Source organism: Salvelinus sp. IW2-2015, linkage group LG4q.1:29 (genome assembly GCF_002910315.2).
Source record: "Salvelinus sp. IW2-2015 linkage group LG4q.1:29, ASM291031v2, whole genome shotgun sequence".
NCBI lineage: Eukaryota > Metazoa > Chordata > Actinopteri > Salmoniformes > Salmonidae > Salvelinus > Salvelinus sp. IW2-2015.
In genome coordinates, this window is record NC_036842.1 from 84,088,836 (window position 1) to 84,115,238 (window position 26,403).

The 26,403-nt window shown below is 42.9% G+C and overlaps 1 protein-coding gene across 1 annotated transcript in view; it reads right to left on the reverse strand.

Annotated features, from left to right (window-relative positions):
- dnajc24 (DnaJ (Hsp40) homolog, subfamily C, member 24) overlaps window positions 1–11,565 on the reverse strand; it is a 25,211-nt gene extending 13,646 nt beyond the window's left edge. The window contains exon 1 of the mRNA XM_023985928.2: window positions 11,128–11,565. Coding sequence (XP_023841696.1) covers window positions 11,128–11,235 — 108 coding nt within the window. The 5' untranslated portion in view covers window positions 11,236–11,565. The remainder of the gene's footprint in view (window positions 1–11,127) is intronic.
- Between the last annotated feature and the right edge of the window lie 14,838 nt (window positions 11,566–26,403).

Sequence of the window (26,403 nt, forward strand, 5' to 3'; positions counted from 1 at the left end):
TATGTTATGTAAGGAAATAGAACTGTCAATCTGCTCGTATAGTATGTTATGTAAGGAAATAGAACTGTCAATCTGCTCGATATAGTATGTTATGTAAGGAAATAGAACTGTCAATCTGCTCGTACTATCTCTCTCTTTAACGTAACAACCTTGTGCTGGGGACAATAAATGGCCACTCTAAAATGTGCAGTTTTGTCACACAACACAATGCCACAGATGTCTCCAGTTTTGAGGGAGCTTGCAATTAGCATGCTGACTGCAGGAATGTCCACCAGAGTGGTTACCAGAGAATATAATGATGTTTGGCTGGGCGAAATATTGAATTAATTTCAACTGCCTGTTTTGACGTTGTGTTATTTTCCGTTTTTTTTTATGAGCGTTTATGTCCGCTTGTTCTCGTGTTGTATTTTTGGTCTTGTCTCCTTCGCTCCTCTGTGCTGTGTGCGCCTTCCCATTTACACCAGAGATCTGTAAATAATGACGAGATGCACGTCTCCGCCCTAACAATGGGAGTTGGGAAGGCAGGCGACKAGCTGAGGTCCAAAATAAGCACATAGAAACACATTGGCCTTATTTTGGACAGATCTTASCGAGAGTGAAACTTCGTTTCGCCTCTTCCTCTATCGTTTACACAGACCAGGCCCCTCCCCACCTCTCACTCCAACAAAGTTGAGAAATCCTTCTCTCTGACAAGCAGTTTCAACTCGCCATTTGCATTTGCGGTTTGGTCGAACAGAAAATCGGTCATATGGACACAAACACATTGAGACATTATCTTACGGTTATAAAGAAGATGTTACCTTTTCATGTCTCAACTACTCAAATTGCGCGCAGAGCAGACAGTACTAAAACGAGTATCAGTGAAGTTTGATTCTGGAAAATGAATGCTCAGTGTCATGTTCAGCATCGGGGTACTACGTACCACTAGCAGCATTTTAGCCAAAGACTGTTATACTAGCTGTCTAGTCTGTGTTTTATAAAATGTGCAATAAGTATAAAACAATTATATACGGAATTGGCAACTCGTTCTCATTCTGAGAAATAAGTTAGGCCACTTCATTTGAACATCTGAACTAAGTGGACAGGCTAACATGCTTTTCAAACAGTTGACAGAAGGGTGTGCTCATAACAATTCAACTGTTCTACCTTGTTAGCTAGCAAACACATCCAAGTTGGCTAAACTTGAAATATAAAGATTAGCTGACTAATCACTAGCACGTAGGCTTGAGAGATTGTTGATGAGACCTGTGTTCCTTTTCTATATTTTAATGCTTGCTACAAGAAGTCATTATTAGTGAATGTGCATTATGCATGGTTCTAGTTAAATTTGTAACTAAAAAAGGGCACTTTCATAGACAGACTTGAAAGACAGATGAGTGATTATTGCAACAAAACAAAAAAAGCAGGTTAAATTAGTTTTCATGAAATAACTAAATTATTAGTGGGTCTTATGGTTGTGGAAGGCTTATATTTAGCCTAGGTGTAACTTCATAAGCCCTGATTTCATTAGATTATTGCTGACTGTTTGAAATGCAGTGTATTTGACCTTAAATTGTACAACGCTTATTTACAGAAAACAAACATTTAGACARTGTGAATCGCCCATAACTTGAAAAAAAAWGAAYATATGATTTTTAGGCTATATCGCCCAGCCCTAATGTAATGTTCATTAATTTCTCTACCATAAGCCGCCTCAGATGCCACTTTAGAGAATTTGGCAGTACGTCTACTGCCCTCACAACTGCAGACCACGTGTAACCACGCCAGCCCAGGACCTCCACATCTGGCTTCTTCACCTGCAGGATCGTCTGAAACKAGCCACTCGGACAGTTGATGAAAATGTGGGTTTGCACAAGCGAAGAATTTCTGCACAAACTGTCAGAAACCGTCTCAGGAATCTGCGTGCTCGTTGTCCTCACCAAGAACTTGACCTGACTGCAGTTCTGCGTCGTCACCGAATTCAGTGGGCAAATGCTCACCTTCGATGGCCACTGGAATGCTGGAGGTGTGCCCCATGATGGTGGTGYGGTTATGGTATGGGCAGGCATAAGCTACAGACAATGAACACAATTGCATTTTAAAATCYATGGCAATTTGAATGCACAGAGATATCGTGACGAGATCCTGAGGCCCATTGTCATGCCATTCATCTGCCACAATCACCTCATGTTTCAACATGATAATGCACAGCCCCATGTCGCAAAGATCTGTACACAATTCCTGGAAGCTGAAAATGTCGCAGTTCATCCATGGCCTACACACTCAGACATGTCACCCATTGAGCATGTTTGGGATGCTTTGGTCGACAGTTGTTCCAGTTCACGCCAATATCCAACAACTTCGCACAGCCATTGAGGCAACATTCCACAGGCCACAATCAAGGAGATGTGTCACGCTGCATGAGGCAAATAAATGGTGGTCACACCAGATACTGACTGGTTTTCTGATCCACACCCCTAACTTTATTTTAAGGAATCTGTGACCACCAGATGCATATTTGTATTCCCAGTCATGTGAAAATCCATAGATTAGGGCCTCATTTATTTATTTAAATTGACAGATTTCCTTATACGAAATGTAACTCTGTAAAATCATTGAAATMGTTGCATTTATATTTTTGTTCAGTGTACAATCACAACTCACTACCTAAYACACACACCCTTGGYGMCAAACCACGACATTTCCTTACAACACATTGAGGCATTATCAAATATTACACTACAGTGTTGTTTTCACTTTGTAAAAGGACAATCTGAATAGGATGAGAAAAAAAGCAATTTTACAACAAGCCAAAAATGTACTTCCTGATTGAATCATTAACAGCAATTTGCACTGAATTCTGAAGCAGAATTTTGTTTTATGACTGAGGGGACAGCATTCACACATCTCTCAAGACACCTGGAGCACAGGGCCAGCCACTCTTAAACACCTTCCGACTAACGAGATGGACAAGCCAGCACAGGTGTAACACATATTGATTAACATGGTGATACCAATCCGTGTCCCCTACATACTAACATGCTATACGTGCTAAAAGTCCAACCTCAAAACATAAATYGGAAAAACTAAACCTGTGACACCTTCCCCCTTAAGACAACAAATATATCCTATATTTTTGTTCTCACCAACAGAAAACAACTTCCATTTCACAACTAAAATGTGTCGCCTCCTCCAATATAAACATTGTAYATGTATATATACACCCACTTTTTTTTTGACAATATTTTCTTATTTAGCTTTTATTTTATAATTTGTTTTGGGGCCCCCGGGGGGGGGGGGACATAGTTGCCTAAAACTCAGAAGTTTTGAAAAACTCATGTATGTTTCTGTAACTCTTGTCCCCTTGGAACGAGCCCAAACAAAAACATCTCCAAAATGGAAAAACATACATCAAAATAAAATGTGTGCCAGGGCTACACACAGGCTAAACATAAAACATATTAAGTGCCCACACTTGAAAAGACAAATCAGCAACCAAGATGTCCTTACCACTAGAGGTCGACCAATTCATCGGAATGGCCGATTAATTATGGCCGATTTCAAGTTTTCATAACAATCGGAAATTGGTAATTTTGGACACCGATTTTGCTAAGTTTTTTTTTTTTTTACACCTTTATTTAACTAGGCAAGTCAGGTAACCTCTCTTGGGTACGTGAGACGTTAGCGTCCCACCTCTTCAACAGCCAGTGAAACTGCTGGGCGCCAAATTCAAATACAGAAATAATCATTATAAAAATTCAGAAAACAAAACATATTTTACATAGGTTTAAAGATTAACTTCTTGTGAATCCAACCACGGTGTCAGATTTTAAAAATGCTTTATGGCGAAAGCATACCTTACGATTATTTGAGAACATACCCCACTAGACAAATCATTACAAACAGTAACCAGCCAAGTAAGAACCGTTACACAAGTCAGAAATAGAGATAAAATTATCCCTTACCTTTGATGATCTTCATATGGTTGCACTCAGCAGACATTCATTTACTCAATAAATGTTCCTTTTGTTTGATAAAGTCTCTTTATATCCAAAAACCTTTTCTTCAGTAATCCACAGGCTCAAAGCAGTCAAAACAAAGACAAAAAAATCCAAATTGTATCCGTAAAGTTCATAGACACATGTCAAACGATGTTTATATTCAATCCTCAGTTGTTTTAAGCCTAATGATCGATAATATTTCAACCGGACAATAACGTTGTCAATTTAAAAGGTAAACAAGAAACGCACTCTCTCGGTCTCGCGCATGAAAAAGCTCTGTGACACTTTAGGGTCCACTTATTCAGACTGCTCTTACTTCCTCATTTTTCAGAATACAAGCCTGAAACAATTTCTAAAGACTGTTGACATCTAGTGGAAGGCATAGAAACGTGCAATTTGAGTCCTAAGTCAGTGGATACTGTAATGGCATTGAACAGAAAACTAACAAAAAAACGACTTCCTGAATGGATTTTTCTCGGGTTTTCGCCTGCCAAATACAGTTCTGTTATACTCACAGACACTATTTTAACAGTTTTGGAAACTTTAGAGTGTTTATATCCAAATCTACCAGTTATATGCATATCATATCTTCTGGGCCCGAGAAGCAGGCAGTTTAATTTGGGCATGCATTTCATCCAAAATTCCGAATGCTGCCCCCTACCGTAGAGAAGTTAAAAACACATTCTTATTTTCAATGACGGCCTAGGAACGGTGGGTTAACTGCCTTGTTCAGGGGCAGAACGACAGATTTTTACCTTGTCAGCTCAGGGATTCAATTTTGCAACCTTACGGTTAACTAGTCCAACGCTCTAACCACCTGTCTCACGAGCAGCCCGCCTGTTACACGAATGCAGTAAGAAGCCAAGGTAAGTTGCTAGCTAGCATTAAACTTATCTTATAAAAAACAATCAATCATAATCACTTTAACTACACATGGTTGATGATATTACTAGTTTATCTAGCGTGTCCTGCGTTGCATATAATCGATGCAGTGCGCATTCGCGAAAAAGGACTGTCYTTGCTCCAACGTGTACCTAACCATAAACATCAAAGCCTTTCTTAAAATCAATACACAGAAGTATATATTTTTAAACCAGCATATTTAGCTAAAAGAAATCCAGGTTAGCGGGCAATATTAATCATGTGAAATTGTGTCACTTCTCTTGCGTTCATTGCACGCAGAGTCAGGGTATATGCAACAGTTTGGGCCGCCTGGCTCGTTGCGAACTAATTTGCCAGAATTATGACATAACATTGAAGGTTGTGCAATGTAACAGGAATATTTAGACTTATGGATGCCACCCGTTAGATAAAATACGGAACGGTTCCGTATTTCACTGAAAGAATAAACATTTTGTTTTCGATATGATAGTTTCCGGATTCGACCATATTAATGACCTAAGGCTCGTATTTCTGTGTGTTATTATGTTATAATTAAGTCTATGATTTGATAGAGCAGTCTSACTGAGCGATGGTAGGCACCAGCAGGCTCGTAAGCATTCATTCAAACAGCAGTTTCYTGCGTTTTGCCAGCAGCTCTTCGCAATGCTTCTAACATTGCGCTGTTTATGACTTCAAGCCTATCAACTCCCGAGATTAGGCTGGTGTAACCGATGTGAAATGGCTAGCTAGTTAGCAGGGTGTGCATAAATAGCGTTTCAAACGTCACTCGCTCTGAGACTTGGAGTAGTTGTTCCCCTTGCTCTGCATGGGTAACGCTGCTTCGAGGGTGGCTGTTGTCGATGTGTTCCTGGTTCGAGCCCAGGTAGCGGCGAGTAGAGGGATGGAAGCTATACTGTTACACTGGCAATACTAAAGTACCTATAAGAACATCCAATAGTCAAAGGTATATGAAATACAAATCGGATAGAGAGAAATAGTCCTATAATTCCTATAATAACTACAACCTAAAACTTCTTACCTGGGAATATTGAAGACTCATGTTAAAAGGAACCACCAGCTTTCATATGTTCTCATGTTCTGAGCAAGGAACTTAAACTTTAGCTTTCTTACATGGCACATACTGCACTTTTACTTTCTTCTCCAACACTTTGTTTTTGCATTATTTAAACCAAATTGAACATGTTTCATTATTTATTTGAGGCTAAATTGATTTTATTGATGTATTATATTAAGTTAAATAAGTGTTCATTCAGTATTGTTGTAATTGTCATTATTACAGCAACAAAAAAATATTAAAATCAGCCGACTAATCGGTATCGGCTTTTTTGGGGTCCTCCAATAAATCGGTATCGGCGTTGAAAAATCATAATCGGCCGACCTCTAAACTCAGCAATAAGAGGGGAGAGGGAAACATATTTACTGTTGCACAATCAGCTTCTTCCTAGACATCGAAGTGTCAACTGTTGGGACCCTCTCTTCCTTCAGCGGTCCTACAAACTCGCTTTTCAAAGGAGAGGTCAAGGGAAATCAGGATCACCCATAAACMTCTCAGACAGATCGACCATGGTGGGATTGCTGACATCCTCAACACTAGACTTGCTCCCTTTTTTTACACATAGCACGTGTAACGGCACGACCTTCCCTCCAGCCAAATTGTTTCCCGAAAAAATAAATGAGACCACCTTCACCGMTAGGCTAAGCTTCACTGCAACGGAACCAGAAATAAGATCAAACTCGAGTTCCACATTATACAAAGGAACTTCCATGCAACACATCTCCACGCCTTGTACTACCCTACTGTAACCAGTTGCTGAAGTGTCAGACAAAGACAAAATACCCTCCAAAATGAAGGGCTGCCCCAGGCTTGCTGTATCTTCACCGGCTGCTTAACAGCACCGGCACTAGGCAGACACACAAACCCGTCTGAAACAAAGGATTCATACACATCTGATCCAAAATCTTGTTTAGGAGATGCATCAGTCCCAACCAGAGACTTAATGGGCTGAAGTGCTCCCTCAAGAAGAAACGGCTATTTCTCTCTCAACTCAGAGACAACGTGTACTTTCTCACGGCAGTAACGCCAAAATGGCGGATACAAAAAAGAAAATTGTTCCGCCAATCTTTATTTTTGGGCACTGTAGAAAAAGACTGAAATCTGCAGTAGGTGAATTCTCTGGATTGCTTTTTGTGTAGGTTTAACTACTGGGTGCTTTGTTTGTGATGGTAGTTTTGTGTGTAAACACAAACTCATCTGCAAGAACTGCAGCTTTCTCAAGAGAGATCCTTGTGCTCAAATGTAGGTAGCAACCCTTTTGTGAAGGCAATTTTTTAACTGCTGGAGAATTARGAGTGTCTAAGTCCTCAAGGTCCTTGACCTCCTGAGAACCACACCACCGATCAAAAAGACATGCTTGTTCCCTTGCGAACTRAACATAATTTTGCGATTCTGTCTTTCGTAATTTACGGAAATGTTGTCTGTATGCCTCTGGGATCAACTGGTAAGCCCGAAGGATAGCAGCTTCAACAGTGTCATAATCTGAACTCTGATCAAGAGATAAAGCAGTGTACACTGAAAAAAAACAAGAACACTTTGGAGGAGCAGTGACCAACTACCGATTGACTCAGACTACCGCTTTTGGATCGCCAGATGCCACCTTGATGTCAAAATGCTTTGCAATGATGAGCAGATTCACCTTCGTACATGTGTCTAGCATCTCCCATGTAAGGTTTTCCACAAATGCTTCCAAATTAAAGTCCATGGCTTTTTTTTATTTTTTATAAGGCTGTGTGTTTAAGAAACTTTCAAAATTACTCCACCAATCTTATAACCGCTCAGGGTGGATGTCAGTGACAGAAACTCCACCACAAATGTGTCTTTTGAACACTCCAATATGTGGGTAGAGCAAAGCTTCAGAGTAGGTGATTAGAGCAACTACCATACTCATGGGAAAATAGATCCTGGATGCGCGRCCATTTTGTTAAGTTCCCCTGCAAGACAACCAAACAAAATGTTGCTGAAACATAAGGAGGAATTCACAAAGAGTCACTGACAAAACAAAATGTGGGGTTTTAGGAGGGGTTCTGAAAGACACTCATGGGGCTGTCCACTGACAGTTGACTAGCAACAACAACTAGGACCTAAAAGACACCCACCATGAGTGCCACTAAATMTGCCCACTAAGAGGCAAACAAAAGAAAAACCCACACCAAACTTAAGACAGGAAGCAAACAAAAAAGTTGAGCAAAACAAAAAAACAGGGAAGATCAGATAAAGGAATGTTWATCTAGAAATCAAATAGGGAGAGTCAACTAAAGGTGTTAACCCTCCACATCTCTCAAGACAACTGGAGCACTGGGCCAGCCACTCGTAAATGTCACCTGGGCCAGCACAGGTGTAACACATACTGTCTAACGAGGTGACACCAAATCGGTGCGCCCTACGTGCTAATGCGCTATACGTGCTAATAGTCCAACCTCAAAACATAAATGGAAAAAAACAAAACCTGTAACACCAGTGCCAAACTCTTTATCTTCTAGCCTATTTAAAAGTATTGTTCAGCAATGGAAGTGTTACAGTTTAAAAAGGACAAAGACTCAACAGAAGGCTGAGAGGGGAAGCTCATATTCTAAAACATTCAGAGCGGTCACGCAATGCAAATGACAAGTCTATATACGTGACCAGGCGCCTGTGCTCTAGAAATGGGTCTGGATTTCTGATGGATGGGGTAAGGAACTGATTCAGTCAACATTCTGACAGAAAAATATTGTTCACTTTCTAAAGAACATTACAAAATCCTTCTCACACCATTGAACCAGCTCTGTGGCTCTCTCAAATCCTGAAGGAAATCAAAGCAAACCTAGAGAAGCTGCTTGTTTCCACAGTGGTGATATAGTCCCAGAGGGTGTGCATGTCCAACTCCCCTTTGTGATCTGATTGTGACAGTGCTCTGCGCTGGAAGCTTACAGGTGTGAAGTATCTGGCTGTGGAACTAACATGCTGACCACACCGGTCACATCGCATGCACAAGCGTTGCAAAATAAATTTACACATACATGTWATTCAAATCATTGRACCCACACTGCTTGTGAGCGTCTGCGTTGCCAGGCGCTAAAATAGAAGTTGATTCTATTTGTGGTGCAGAACACGCTGCAAGTCCTGCCTCTCCCATCTCCTCATTGGCTTTTAGAAGCATATACCCACGTGCCATCTCATTGGTTATACCCACGTGGGTGATTGAAAGATGAACTGAGGTCAGTTATGGTAATACACCTTATTATTAAAGTTAGTTGCCAARCACCATATAAAGTCCAAAGAAGAAGCCTGGAAGGCACCTTGTGCATTTCAGGTAAAATAACAACTCAATGTGTATATCCCAGGACAAATTAGCTAGTAACAACAAGCTAGCTATCTAAATAGGATAAATTAGCTAGCAACTGCAAGCTAGCTAAATTTCCATATGTTTAATGCTTTTCGACCTGTCCCCAAATTAATATAATTGGTTCAGAGTTTGTTTTGATATTTCAACCTGTGTGTCGTGATCGCGTTTGGTGTGGGGGGGACAAAATCCGGTTTGGGCGTGGTGTAAGGCTTGAAAATAGCCTACACCTCCATCTCCAGACCCACTAGTCCATGCTGCTACAGTAGTTCTCACAAGTTTCTGGTTAAAACGAAACTTATACATTGAAGAGACTGTTTTAACTCACTATAGCCTGGTGATTGACTATTTGCAAATGACATTTGAGAGAATTTGAAGCTCAGAAGTAAACACATTTTCATCTACTGTAAAAATTCCAGCCAGACAGTATTTTGACATTTTACAGCAGAGAAACCTATTTGCTGTAATTCCTCCCCCCACTTCTGAGTCTCCATGCAGCTCAGGGTTTTTTCATAAATACATAACACAATGAAAAGCCCCAGCTCTTATAAAATGGCCCACCCTRCGTTCCTGTGGAGTTACGTACTTTAATTGATGTCTCTTTGCACGCATTGTAAAATATTCATTTACTGGGGCTAATGGAGCTTAGAGAGGCAAGAACACAATATAAAGCACTGGCAATTTGGAGCACTAGGCACTTCTTACCATGAATCATCTCTCTCTCTCTCTCCCTCTCTGTGCTGTATCAGACTTGTCTGTTTCTACCACGAGGCTGAGGCGTGTGCTGTGCAGGCATTCAGAAGATGGGAGAGCAGATGAGGTGGTGGCAGAGCAAAAGGCCACCCTCATCACACTACTGCCCCCTAATGTCTGAGGGAGGCGCGGGCATTACTGAGGGGGGAAGGGGAATGCCAACAGCAAAGTCTAGGATGTTTTGTTCAAAGTAACATTGGATTAATCAAATATTTTTAAAGAAATGTTGACATTGATGGTAGCTTGAGGTTTGTGTGTTTTTACAATTGGTAAGCATAGAGCCTATGGTTTATGTGAAATCCTACAGCACCTTGAATCCAGAAAGTCTGACAAAATAATACACAGTAATCAGTTAATGGTGATATCTGTGGCCTAGGCCTATATCCTACTTACCGTGTGCTAATAAACATTCCTAATTACCAGAACTACCATACTCTTGCTCAAAGCCCTGTGTTTATAGAACAGTGCAGCTATTTTCAGACAAAAACATTTTCAGATAAAAAAACATTACTCTGAAAATCAACACCAAAATAGTTTTTGGGTTATAGCTTATTGATTAGAGTATGATTGATTTGACAGTTTCTAGGTGATTTCTGTAATTAAAATGGGTTTTGGATTATACAAATCCATTTTGTGTTGTACTGTCAAGGATTAAAAGAAATGTACAGATTAATATCAAAGGGCAAGATGCAGTTAATACTTCATCAATCACATCGACAATCTAAGCTTGCATGAGAAGTAGACTAACCTTGCCCGACACCTAGAAGACTTATCTTGAAGACACTCCCAGAACTCATGCCGATGCTGGAGCGCAGTGGATTAATGTAGTCTTGATTTGCACACATGGCCAGAAATAAACACCCAGTCGGTAATATGTGTGTGATAGAGAGGGTGTGTTTATATTCATAAAATGTATTACTTTCTAGAAATACAAGCTAGGTGCTAACGGACCAACAGTAACATTATGTCAAGATACTTTCTCACTCCGCCTCTCACTCTATTATTGGGACCTCTTTTGACATGGTTCATCAAGATGCAAATAAACCTAACAGCAGTTTATTCATCAGTACAATTGAAAAAATATGACACAGGAGACCGCCAGAGTTTACACATACCATTAAGGCCAGTCTTTGGTACTTCTGTTTGAGGTCTTGTAGCCCATCCGATGGACTGGATTCAAGGATAGAATACCAGTCTTTCTGGGATCTACGTTCACTTGTCATGTTGAGAAATCAATCATCTTTTGATTAAATTTGTGAGCCAAGCAAGGTAGTTTCATTACCAGAATAGGTGCGATCTAACCGTTTCGTCGCCTATAAATGACAGCTAGCCACAAGGCMAACAACAACAATGTCCACGTGATCTTTGCAGGCTAACCAGTCAGCAAACATCGTTATAAACATGCCATCAAAATATTATTTTGTTAAACTGCATTATATATCGTAATTCCAAAAGGGTTAAACCACAAGCTGAAACCAGCACATTACACAAATGTCTGGCACTTTGCTTTTCCAGCCGCGTGCCTGTGTCACGTGATGCCCCTGTGTAAGCATGTGCATCAGTTTTTACAGCCCCCGCGGAAACATGTCCTATAGAGCTTTAGAGATAAAATATGATGTGCTATATTATAAATATAGATCCTATTGTCATCAACGAATTGTGCATAAAAGTTCAATATCTGTACAAGTACTAATTATCATCCGTTTCAGCCATTGAGGCAGTAATTGAACGGGATATTACATTTTTCTACACGAAGTAAATATTGCAATACAGACATYAGAACGCGGATGAGAGGATCTCCATGGAAACTAACGTAAGCTAAATGCCGGGCATGCACTAAGCACATCTGGGATAAGAAACGTCCAGCACGTTACCATCTTACAAGTCAATTATGTTTTAAAACATTTTGAAAACCAATAATTACTTTGGATGCAAGTTAATGCTTGTCTCTGCTACGGGCATTAGTTTTTTTAGTTCGAGGAATATCATGCGAAAAAGTGCGCATGCTCATGTTTCATTCAACAGAGAAATGCGCTCTCTCTCTCTTTCCAATTCAAATGCCTTTATTGGCATGGGAAACACACACTGAGTGTACAAAACATTAGGAACACCTGCTCTTTCCATGACAGACTGACCAGGTGAATCCAGGTGAAAGCTATGATCCCTTATTGATGTCACTTGAAAAATCCACTTCAATCAMTATAGATGAAGGGGAGGAGAAATTAAGCCTTCAGACAAATGAGAAATTGATTGTGTATGAGTACTATTCAGAAGGTGAATGMGCAAGACAGAATTATTTAAGTGCCTTTGAATGAGGTATGGTAGTAGGTTCCACCGGTTTGAGTGTGTCAAGAACTGCAATGCTGCTGGGTTTATGACACTCAACAGTTTCCTGTGTGTATCAAGAATTGTCCAACAACCAAAGGACATCCAGCCAACTTGACATCTGTGGGYGGCATTTGAYACAAAATGGGCCAGCATCCCTGTGGAACGCATTCGACACCTTGTAAAGCATGCCCCGACAAATTGAGTCTGTTCCGAGGGGGAAAGTGGGTTCAACTCAATAGTAGGAATGTGTTCCTAATGTTTTGTACACTCAGTGTATGTTTACATTGCCAAAGCAAGTTAAATCAATAATAAACAAAGTGAAATAAACAATCAGAAATAAACAGTAAACATTACACTCACAAAAGTTTCAAAAGAATAGAGACATTTCAAATGTTATATTATGGTACAAAAGGGAAAATAAATAAACATAAATATGTGTTGTATTTACAATGGTGTTTGTTCTTCACTGGTTGCCCTTTTCTTGTCGCATGTCACGCCCTGACCTTAGAGATCCTTATTTATTCCCTATGTTTGGTTAGGTCAGGGTGTGACTCAGGTGGGAAAATCTATGTTTTCTATTTCTTTGTTGTTTTGCCGTGTGTGTGTGGTTCCCAATCAGAGGCAGCTGTCTATTGTTGTCTCTGATTGGGGACCATATATAAGTTGTCATTTTCCGTTTGGGTTTTGTGGGGTGTTGTTTTCTGTTTAGGTTGTTTCCCTGACAGAACTGTGCGCTTTCGTTTTTGCCGTTTGTCATTTTGTTTGAGTGTTTCTTGTGAACATTAAATCATGAACACTTTCCATGCTGCGCTTTGGACTTATTCTGATGAACGGTACATGGCAACAGCTCAGAAATATTGCTGATGTGATGGCACACTGTGGTATTTCACCCAGTAGATATGGGAGTTGATCAAAATTGGATTTGATTTCAAATTCTTTGTACGTCTGTATAATCTGAGGGAAATATGTGTCTCTATAATGGTCATACATAGGCAGTAGTTTAGGAAGTGCAGTTCAGTTTCCACCTCATTTTGTGGGCAGTGTGCACATAGCCGGTCTTTTCTCGAGAGCCAGGTCTGCCTACGGCAATAGCAAGGCTATGATCACTGAGTCTGTACATAATCAAAGCGTTCCTTAAGTTTGGGTCAATCACAGTGGTCAGGTATTCTGCAACTGTCTACTCTTTGTTTAGGGCCAAATAGCATTCCAATTTGCTCTGTCTTTTTCTCTCTCTCTCACTCTGTGTGTTTCTCATTTCAATTCAAAGGGGATTTATTGGCAGGGGAAACATATGTTTACATTGCCAAAGCAAGTAAAATCAAATATAAACATAAGTGAGAATAAACATAAACAACATCAACATAAAACCATTAGTAAACATTGCACTCAGAAAGATAAATACATTTCAGGTGTTATATTATCAGCCATGTACAGTGCATWGTGTGTAGGAATAGTAGGGAAAGATAAATGAACAGATAAATATAGGTTATATTTACAATGTTGTTTGTGCTCCACTGATTGCCCTTTTTTTCATGGCAACGGGCCAAACATCTTGCTGCTGTGATTGCACATTGCGGTATTTCGACGAGCAGATATGAGAGTTTATCAATGTTTGATTTGTTTTCAAATTCTTTGTGGGTCTGTGTGATCTGTGGGAAACATGTGTCTCTAAGGTGGTTATACTGTACATTTGGCAGGAGGTGAGTGTCACGCCCTGACCATAGAGAGCTTTTTATTCTCTATGTTGGTTAGGTCGGGGTGTGACTAGGTTGGGTCATCTAGGTGATTATGTTTCTATGTTGGCCAGGTATGGTTCCCAATCAGAGGCAGCTGTTTGTCGTTGTCTCTGATTGGGGATCATATTAAGGCAGCCATTTCCCCTTTGTGCTTTGTGGGATCTTGACTATGTATAGTTGCCTGTTCGCACTATTGTTAGCGTCACGTTTCGTTTTGAGATGTTTTTGTTTTGCTGTGAGTTTCACCTAGAAATAAAAAGATGTGGAACCCAGAACACGCTGCGCTTTGGTCCAGTTATTCAAATGAACGTGACAGAAGATCCCACCAACAACGGACCAAGCAGCGTGCGCAGGAGGAAAGCCAGGAGTGGAGGACATCCTGGACGTGGGAAGAGATTATGGCAGGAGACAGAAGCCTGCCATGGAAGCAGGTGGATGCAGCGAGGGAACAACACTGACGACGCCAGAGTTCGCGGCCACGACGCAAGCCCAAAAGACAGCCCGGTGGCACACGGAGTGGTCGGCGAAGGCTGAGGGGTGAGTCACAGACTGAGGAGGAATATTGGGACAGATTGAGCGAGGAGTGGGCGGTGAAAAATGAGGGGAGTGAACCAGAGCCAACTCCCCGTACTCACCGTGGGGAGRGTGTGACCGGTCAGGGTCCATGTTTTGTGGTGATACGCACTTTGTTTCCAGTGCGCATTCACAGCCCTGTGTGTTCTGTGCCAGCTCCTCGCACTTGTCGTGCTAAAGTGGGTATCTGTCCAGGACGGGTTGTGCCGGCTCAGKGCACCTGGTCTCCAGTGCGCCTCCTCGGTCCAGTGCGTCCTGTACCTCCTCCCCACACTCGCCCTGAGGTGCGTGTCACCAGCCCGGTGCCACCTGTACCGGTCCCACGCATCAGGCCTCCAGTGCGCCTCCACAGTCCAGTACATCCTGTGCCTCCTTCCCGCACTCGCCCTGAGGTGCGTGTCACCATCCCGGTTCCACCTGTACCGGTCCCACGCATCAGGCCTCCAGTGCGCCTCCACAGTCCAGTACATCCTGTGCCTGCTCCTCGCGCTCGTCCTGAGGTGCGTGTCACCAGCCCGGTACCACCAGTGCCGGCCCCACGCACCAAGCTTCCAGCGACAGTCTGCGGTCCAGAGCCTCCAGAGACGGTCTGCGGTCCAGAGCCTCCAGAGACGGTCTGCGGTCCAGAGCCTCCAGAGACGGTCTGCGGTCCAGAGCCTCCAGCGACGGTCGGCGGTCCAGAGCCTCCAGCGACGGTCTGCGGTCCAGAGCCTCCAGCGACGGTCTGCGGTCCAAGAGCCTCCAGAGCGGGTTCTCAGTCCGGAGCCTCCAGCAGGGGTTCTCAGTCCGGAGCCCCCGGCGACGATCTACGGTCCGGAGCCCCCGACGACGATCTACGGTCCGGAGCATCCGGCGACGATCCCCGCACCAGAGCCGCCATTGAGGATAACGTGTCCGCAGGCGGAGTGGGTGCTTCGCCCCGCCCGAGAGCCTCCCCCGACGGTAGATTCCCACCCGGACCCTCACCTATTGAGTCAGGTTTTGCAGTCGGAGTCCGCACCTTGGGTTGGGGGGGGGGGGTACCGTCACGCCCTGACCATAGAGAGCTTTTTATTCTCTATGTTGGRTAGGTTGGGGTGTGATTAGGGTGGGTCATCTAGGTGATTAAGTTTCTATGTTGGCCAGGTATGGTTCCCAATCAGAGGCAGCTGTTTGTCGTTGTCTCTGATTGGGGATCATATTTAGGCAGCCATTTCCCCTTTGTGCTTTGTGGGATCTTGACTATGTATAGTTGCCTGTTCGCACTATTGTTAGCGTCACGTTTCGTTTTGAGATTTATTGTTTTTGTTTTGCTGTGAGTTTCACCTAGAAATAAAAAGATGTGGAACCCAGATCACGCTGCGCTTTGGTCCAGTTATTCTAACAATCATGACAGTGAGGAAGTGCAATAGCAAGGCAATGCTCAAAGAGTCTGTACATAGTCAAGGATTTTCTTAATTTTGGGTCAGTCACAGTGGTCAGGTATTCTGCCACTGTGTTCTCTCTGTTTAGCGCAATATAGCATTCCAATTTGCTCTGTTTTTTGGTTGATTCTTTCCAGTGTGTCAAATAGTTACGGTATCTATTTGCTTTCTCACAATTTGGTTGGGTCTAATTGTGTTGCTGTCCTGGAGCCCCAGAACCAGCTGGCTGAGGGGACTCTTCTCTAGGTTAATCTCTCTGTAGGTGAGGGCTTTGTAGTGGAATGGGTGGGCATTGCTTCCTTTCTTGGTGGTTGTAGAATTGAACAGCTCTTTTTTTCATTTTGATAACTTGCTGATACAGTCTCAATTGGGTTTTGGTACAATTTTGTAAATTATTGGTTGGTGAGTGGACCCCAGACCTCACAATCATAGAGGGTAATGGGTTCTAGTTGGCAATGAGTTTTTTGAATGTCGCCAGAGGAGATGGCTGCCGTTTTACGGGCTCCGAAGGATTTACTCCAGATACCGGACCAAACCCCGTCATTCGCATGAAGAAAAGACACCGATACAGGGGACGCAGGTCCGGGTGCCTTGTTATAATTTGTTGGCGAATGGGTAACCTGCCTTTACCATCCGTCCTATTGGCCAACGTGCAATTATTGGAGAATAAACTGGATGAGCTCTGTTCAAAACTATCTGACCAATGGGACATTAAAAACTGCAATATCTTATGTTTCACCAAGTCGTGGCTGAACGACGACATGGATAATATACAGTTGCCTGGTTGTTCCGTGCATTGGCAAGACAGAACAGCTGCATCTGGTAAGACAGGGGTTGGCGGTCTGTGTCTATTTGTCAATAACAGCTGGTGGGTGAATTCAATTATTAAGGAAGTCTACGGGTCGGTAGTCATGTAGGCATATGCCCTCTATGCCCTCAGACGAACCATCAAACAGGCAAAGTGTAAATACAGGACTAAGATTGAATCCCTGTGGCAGGGCTTGTAAACGATTACGGACTACAAAGGGAAGCCCAGCAATGGGTTGCCCAGTGACACAAGCCTACCAGACGAGCTAAATTACTTCTATGCACAGTTTGAGGCAAGCAACACTGAAGTATACATGAGAGCACCAGCTGTTCCAGACGACTGTGTGATCACACTCGCCATAGCCAATGTGAGTAAGACCTTTAAACAGGTCAACATTGACAAGGCAACAGGCCCAGAAGGATTACCAGGATGTGTACTCTGAGCATGTGCTGACCAACTGGCAAGTGTCTTCACTGACATTTTCAACCWGTCCCTGGTCGAGTCTGTAATACCTGCATATTTCAAGCAGACCAACATAGTCCCTGTACCCAAGAACACAAAGGTAATGTGCCTAAATGACTACCGACTTGTAGCATTCACGTCTGTATCCATGAAGTGCTTTGAAAGGCTGGTCATGGCTCACATCAACACCATCATCCCAGAAACCCTAGACCCACTTCAATTTGCATACCACCCCAACAGATCCACAGATGACGCAATCTCTATTGCACTCAACACTGCTCTTTCCCACCTGGACAAAAGGAACACCTATGTGAGAATGCTGTTCATTGACTACAGCTCAGGGTTCAACACCATTGTGCCCTCAAAGCTCATCACTTAGSTAAGGACCTTAGGACTAAACACCTCCCTCTGCAACTGGATCCTGGACTTCTTGACGAGCCACCCCCAGGTGGCAAGGGTAGTTAACAACACATCTGCCACGCTGATCCTCAGGGGTGCATGCTTAGTCCCCTCCTGTACTCCCTGTTCACCCATGACTGCGTGGCCAAGCATGACTCCAACATTAAGTTGGCCGCCGACACAACGGTGGTAGGCCTGATCATCCACAACGATGAGACAGCCTATAGGGAGGAGGTCAGAGACCTGGCAGTGTGGTACATCACTGGGGACAAGCTTCCTGCCATCCAGGACCTATATTATAGGCAGTGTCAGAGGAGAGGCCCAAAAATTGTCAGAGACTCCAGTCACCTAAGTCATAGAATGTTTTCTCTGCATCCGCACGGCAAGCGGTACCGGAGGGCCAAGACTGGGACCAAAAGGCTCCTTCTACCCCCAAGCCATAAGACTTCTGAACAATTAATCAAATCCCCCCCCCCCCCCCCCCCATTTGTTTTGTACACTGCTGCAACTCGCTGTTTATTATCTATGCATAATCACTTCACCCCTACCTACATGTACAAATTACCTCGACTAACCTGTACCCCCCCACATTGACTCGGTACCGGTACCCCCTGTTTATAGCCTCGTCATTGTTATTTTATTGTTGTAGTTTTATAATTTTTTACTTTAGTTTATTTGGTAAATATTTTCTTAACTCTTCCTGAACTGCACTGTTGTTTAAGGGCTTGTAAGTAAGCATTTAATGGTAAGGTCTACACTTGTTGTATTCGGCGCATATGACATATACAGTTTGATTTGGTGCCAGGACAACAACCTCTCCCTCAATGTGATCAAGACAAAGGAGATGATTGTGGACTACAGCAAAAGGAGGGCCGGGCACGCTCCCATTCTAATCGACGGGCTGCAATGGAGCAGGTTGAGCGCTTCAAGTTCCTTGGTGTCCACATAACCAACAAACTATCATGATACAAACACACCAAGACCGTCATGAAGAGGGCACGACAACGCCTATTCCCCCTCAGGAGACTGAGAAGATTTGGCATGGGTCCTCAGATCTTCAAAAAGTTCTACAGCTGCACCATCGAGAGCAACCTGACTTGTTGCATCACCGCCTGGTATGGCAACTGCTCAGCCTCCAACCGCAGGGTGCTACAGAGGGTAGTGCGTATTGTCCAGTACATCACTGGGGCCAAGCTTCCTGCCATRCAGGACCTCTATACCAGGCAGTGTCAAATGAAGGACCTAAAAATTGCCAAAGACTCCAGTCACCCTAGTCATAGACTGTTCTCTCTGCTACCACACGGCAAGCGGTACCGGAGCGCCAAGTCTAGGTCCAAAAGTCTTCTTAACAGCTTCTATCCCCAAGCCATTAGACTGTTGAACAGCTAATTAAATGGCTACCTGGACTTTTTGCATTGCCCCCCCCCTTTTTTTTATGCTGCTACTACTCTCTATTTATTATCTATGCATAGTCACTTTACCCCTGATTTGATAAGTGATTTAAGTATTTTTAGCCAGATCCTAATTGGGATGTCGAGTTTTATGTTCCTTTTGATAGTATAGATGGTCCTTCTTTCCTTGTCTCTTAGATATTTCACAGCCTTGAGGTACTTATTTTCTCTTTCTCTCTCTCTCCCTCTCCCTCCCCGTCACCTCTCTCTCTTGCTCTCAAGCCTTTTCTTTTATTAGGCCATATTTAATAACATATTTGTCTCTTTCCAGGCTTTCAAAAACATATGCATGCCTGCCTTTTCCCCCCCATCACGCTCTCAAAATGTTKATTGTCAACACATATGGAGTGTGTAAATCCTCAAATCAAGGATTGGATTGGTATTTAGAGCTAATAACATATGGTGTAGATGACAGCTGAATTGATTGCAATGTAAATTTWATAAATCTGAATTACCAAATAGGTTGTATCAAATAAGACTTGACATGCAGGAGGATTGGCTTGCATCTCAGCCAACATTTATAATCTATATCAGATGAGGAAAACACACATTGTGTATGTGATTAAATATTAATTATATGTTATAAAATATCAATTACTTAGTTGGCCTATTCTGAAAGGTAGACTAAGGCAAACCATGCCAATTCTATTGCATTGCATCTTACAGAACTGCAGTGAACAATAAAATACTAACCCGTGCATGACTTAAGGAAGCTGTAATTCGTTAATTGTGTTGCGAATGGAGTTACAGTAAAGATTTTAAGGTGACAAATATTGCGCACACCTTCAGTTCACGTCTTGTAGCTCATTTGCAAACTGCTTAAATTATCGCTATGATAGATAGCAAGCTCATGCAGCATACGAGTGACAGATTGTTCGTTACGTTGTATCGAGAAACTCAGACACAACGTAACTTTTCTTCAGTTGTACTTCACTGCTAATTTGAGACATGTTTATTTCTGACTTGCGATTGAAGTGATTCTGAACGGGAGTTGTGCATGCTCATTAGGGTATGAATAAAGGTATAATAATACCCCACTGTCCTTGGTGTTCTTGTCAGTCTCGTTAATTTATGGAATCACTGACCCATGAGTTATCGAGTCATTCAGCTGGCAACGAAAATAGATATTAGATTAGTATTTTTCTTATGTTTTGTTGATCACACTAAGACACTCACGTTTTAATTGAATGGATGTTTTACTTTCTGTGACTGTATTAGTTACTAATATAACGTTTTAATTGCTCAAATGTTGATTATAATGCTGGCAAAATATTTCCTTGCATCGGGAATCAAGAAAGTACACAAAGTACTTTAATCAAAATACCTTTCATTCTTATCTTTGGGATTTGATAAGATCAGGTTAACTTTTAACTAACCTTTGAACTGAATATCACTGGTGAAGAATAGATGTTTGAATCATGGAACATATTAGCACGCTGATAAATTGGCGAAAATGGATGATATTCATCACCTGTGGTGTCCATCACTGAAGTATGCATCCATAAAGCATCCATAATGCTCCATAATGTTTCCCTCGTCACGGTACCGGAGCGCCAAGTCTAGGTCCAAGAGGCTTCTAAACAGCTTCTACCCCCAAGCCATAAGACTCCTGAACATCTAATCAAATGGCTACCCAGACTATTTGCATTCCCCCCCACCCTCTCTTTTACGCTGCGCTGCTACTCAGTTATTATCTATGCAAAGTCACTTTAATAACTCTACATACATGTACATATTATCTCAATTACCTCGAATAACCGGTGCCCCCACACATTGACTCTGTACCGGTACCCCCTGTATATAGTCATGCTATTGTTATTTTACTGCTGCTCTTTAACTACTTGTTTAGTTCATATCTGAAATCCCTTTTGGTTCAAGCTTTTCATAAGGTCCCAACAGGAATTAATTTGTTTCTTTCAAGAAAACATTTKAAATGTATAATAATATAAATCTATACATCTGATATAGAGTAATGAAAATCTACAAAACACAAATGTTGTTAAATATAACTATCATTCATCCTGGTGATGGCTTAATAAGCTATAAAAAAACAAAGACAGTGAGACCTGGAAGGTTTAGCTTACAGATGTTTTGTCTCTGAGAATTGAAGTAGTGTAGACAGGTGTCAGTTTTACAGTACATCACACATCTTACCCGTCTCAATTCGCAGAACTTGTTGAAGCGGTGAGCGTGGCTCAACCGTGGGCTAGGTGTCTTCCAAGGTGTGTGGGGCGAACCGGAGAACTGTCAGGTGGTGCTCAATGTGACCCTCACCCCAGAGTGAGGGGGGAAGAGCATTCATGAGTGGTTAGTGGTTAGCTGCAGCCTGTTTGATGCCAAGACACTCATTAAATAAGGAACAAGCCAGGCTTTGTCTGAGAAAGTACCATGAGGGGAGTTTCGCTTCAATAGTGTTTAAACATTTGAATGTAGGCTACTGATCAAATTGGAAATACCTGTGTGCTTTGACATTGATGTGGATAGGCCATTGCCATCGCATCATATGACGGAATTGGCCTTGTGAAAGTGTCTTGGGTATGACATAGCATGATGCCTTTTTTTTTAAAGGTGCAAAATGGGTTTATTAAATAATAAGTTGACACAAAATTAAAGTCTGGAAAATATTTATAAAAATACAGACAAAAACAAATGAAACACACTGAGTGTATATCAAAGAAAAAGAACAGGTCTAAGCATGTATTCCTGCCAAAGAACTCACTTGGCACACGTTGGGTCTACCAGACTCTCACCAGCCTCTCCATGAGCAATTCTAATACGGTCTGAAAGTGACGCAGCATTATCCAGGAAGTAGCCCTGTTATTTTTTAACTTTTGTCGGCTTTTTGAATGGTTTTCAATTGACAGAAACACAGAAACTTAATTAAAGGCATCTGTCAGAGGCAAATTCATCCACGAACACAAATATAATTGTATATTGTTGTCACGTTGTATAATGATCGGAAACAGGCTCCGGAATACGAAAGTCTTTTTTTTTTCTCTACCCAAAATAGCATAGTCATGAACATGACAAGGACGAAGCCCAAAACAAACACGTGTATATACAGTTGAAGTCGGAAGTTTACATACACCTTAGCCAAATACATTTCAACTCAGTTTTTCACAATTCCTGACATTTAATCAGAGAAAAAATTCCCTGTCTTAGGTCAGTTAGGATCACCACTTTATTTTAAGATTGTGAAAGGTCAGAATAATAGTAGAGAATTATTTATTTCAGCTTTTTTTTCTTTCATCACATTCCCAGTGGGTCAGAAATTTACATACACTCAATTAGTATTTGGTAGCATTGCCTTGAAATTGTTTAACTTGGGTCAAACGTTTCGGGTAGCCTTCCACAAGCTTCTCACAATAAGTTGGGTGAATTTTGGCCCATTCCTCCTAATAGAGCTGGTGTAACTAAGTCAGGTTTGTAGGCCTCCTTGCTTGCACACGTTTTTTCAGTTCTGCCCACAAATTTTCTATGGGATTGAGGTCAGGGCTTTGTGATGGCCACTCCAATACCTTGACTTTGTTGTCCTTAAGCCATTTTGCCATATCTTTTCAGGTATGCTTGTGGTCATTGTCCATTTGGAAGACKCATTTGCGACCAAGCTTTAACTTCCTGACTGATGTCTTGAGATGTTGCTTCAATATTTCCACATAATTTTCCTTTCCTCATGATGCCATCTATTTTGTGAAGTGCACCAGACCCTCCTGCAGCAAAGCACCCCAACAACATCATGCTGCCACCCCCGTGCTTCATGGTTGGGATGGTGTTCTTCAGCTTGCAAGCTTCCCCCTTTTCCTCCAAACATAACGATGGTCACTATGGCCAAACTGTTCTATTTTTGTTTCATCAGACCAAAGGACATTTCTCCAAAAAGTATGATCTCTGTCCCCATGTGCAGCTGCAAACCGTAGTCTGTTTTTTTTATGGCAGGTTTGAAGCAGTGGCTTCTTCCTTGCTGAGTTTTTCAGGTTATGTCGATATAGGACTTGTTTTACTGTGGATGTATACACTTTTATGCCTGTTTCCGCCAGCATCTTCACAAGGTCTTTTGCTGTTGTTCTGGGATTGATTTGCACTTTTCTCCCCAAAGTACATCTCTAGGAGACAGAACGCGTCTCCTTCCTGAGCGGTATGATGGCTGCGTGGTCCCATGGTGTTTATACTTGCATACTATTGCTTGTACAGATGAACGTGGTAGCTTCAGGCGTTTGGAAATTGCTCCCAAGGATGAACCAGATTTGTGGAGGTCTACAATCTTTTTTCTGAGGTCTTGACTGATTTCTTTAGATTTTCCATGATGTCAAGCAAAGAGGCACAGAGTTTTAAGGTAGGCCTTGAAATACATCCACAGGTACACCTCCAATTGACTCAAATTATGGCAATTACCCTATCAGAAGCTTCTAAAACCATGACATAATTTTCTGGAATTTTCCAAGCTGTTTAAAGGCACAGTCAACTTAGTGAATGTCAACTTCTTACCACTGGATTTGTGATACAGTGAATTATAAGTGAAATAATTTGTCTGTAAACAATTGTTGGAAAAATTACTTGTGTCATGCACAAAGTAGATGTCCTAACCGACTTGCCAAAACTATAGTTTGTTATTAACAAGAAATTTGTGGAGTGGTTGAAAAACGAGTTTTAATGACTCCAACCTAAGTGTATGTAAACTTCCGACTTCAACTGTGTATATATATATATAACACAGGACTGTAACCAAAACAAAGAGCGAGGTGTAAACCTCTAATAAATTCACGGGACGAGACCCGTAATAACAATACACGGGATGAGACCCGTAATAACAAGTGCACACTAACACGGTAACACGCAAGCCGATACAACAGAGCACAGGTACTCACAAGACCAACGGACATGGAACAATAGGAGGTCAGAGGCACAACCACCGTGCTGAAGCCGAGAATCCTCCTTCTCCTACGCGCTGCCTCAGGCAAACATGCAGAGCCCACCTCCATCGGCTCTTGCCACGGAGCAGTTGTAGCCATGGGCTCCGGATTCCGCGCAGGTCTTCATCGGGACCGCAGGAGGTTGTCCAACCGGATCGCCATGCTGATGAGCTGGTCGAGTGACAGGTTGTCATCACGGCAGGCTAACTCCATCTGTACCTCGTCCTGCAGTCCGCTGCGGAAAATGGTGACAAAAGACGACTCGTTCCATCCGGTGGAGGCCACAATGGTCCGGAACTCCAGAGCGTATTCCGAGGCGGTCCTAGATCCCTGGCGTAGTCAGAGTAGGTGCTCACCTCCCTCTCGGCCCTCCACAGGATGATCAAACACAGAGCGGAAGAGGAGAGTGAAGCGCTCATAGGACTCAACCTCGGATCRGCCTGTTTCCCAGACCACGGCACCCCAATCCAGGGCCCGTCCGGTCAGTGRGGGGATGACGGTGGCAACCCAGAGACAGCCTCAGCGTAGCGAGTGAGGTACAGGTCGCATTGCAGAAGGAATCCCTCGCATCTCGCTGGCGCGCCGTCAAAGCGCTCAGGGAGGGACAGGGGTATTCCACGGACCGGCTCAGATGGGATGGATGCAGGTAGTGGGGGTGTGGGAGCTGGTGCCAGAACCGGTGCTGGAGACTGGAGGGACTGCACATTCCCCTCCAAACGCAGGATGGTTGCCAGTACGCTGTCCGTGGCGCTGCCGAGTCTGGAGAGACAGTCCTCGTAATGCTGGACTGTCCCTACGATGGTCGCCAGCTCGGCCTTTCCCGCTGTCTCCATTAGATGGGTTGATTATTCTGTCACGTTGTATAATGATCGGAGACAAGTGCAGGAACACGAAAATATTTTTTACAATTTCTCTACCCAAAATACGTTATGAACATGACAGGGACGAAGCCCAAAACAAACACGAAAATACATMACCATTAAAAAGTTTGGGGTCACTTAGAAATGTCCTTGTTTTTGAAAGAAAAGCACATTTTATGTCCATTAAAATAACATCAAATTGATCAGAAATACAGTGTCGACATTGTTCATGTTGTAAATGACTATTGTTGCTGGAAACTGCGTACAGAGGCACATTATCAGCAACCATCACTCCTGTGTTCCAATGGCACGTTGTGTTAGCTAATCCAAGCCATTGGAACACAGGAGGGATGGTTGATGATAATGGGCCTCTGTACGCCTATGTATATATTCCATAAAAGGGCCGTAACAAAAGAGCCAGGTGTAAACCTCTAAGAAATTTACAGGACGAGACCGTAATAACAACACACGGGACAAAACCCGTAATAACAACACACGGGACGAGACCCGTAATAACAAACACATGGGACGAGAACCCGTAATAACAACAACGAGGCAGACCCGTAATAACAACACACGGGACGAGACCCGTAATAAAACACACGGCGTAATAACAAACACGGGACGAGACCCGTAATAACCAAACCACACGGACGAGACCCGTCAATAACAACAACGAGATGACAACAATGGACAACCCGTATAAAACACATGGGACGAGACCCGTAATAACAACACAACGGGACGAGACCCGTAATAACAACACACAGGGACGAGACCCGTAATAACAAACACAGGACAGACCCGTAATAACACACACGGGACCCCGTAATAACAACACATGGGACGAGAACCCGTAATAACAACAACACATAGGGACAAGACCCGTATAACAACACACGGGACGAGACCCGTAAAAACAACACACGGGACAGACCGTAATAAAAGCACGGGACGAGACCCGTAATAACAACGCACGCGAGACACCGTATAACAACACACCGGGACGAGACCCGTAATAACCACACGGGACGAGACCCGATAAAACACACGGGACGAGACCTGTAATAACAACACACGGGACGAAGACCCGTAATAAAACACACGGACGAGACCGTAATAACAACACCGGGACGAGACCCGTAATAACAACACAGGGACAGAGACCCGTAATAACCAACACACGGGACGAGACCCGTAATAACAAACACGGGACAAGACCCGTAATAACAAACACACGGACGAGACCGTAATAACAACACACGGGACGAGACCCGTATAAACAACAACACGGGACAAGACCCGTATAACAACACACGGGACGAGACCCTAATAACACACGGGACAAGACCCGTAATAACAAACACCAGGACGAGACCCGTATAACAAACACGGAACGAGACCGTATAACAACACACGGGACGAGACCCGTAATAATACGGGCACCCGTATAACAACACA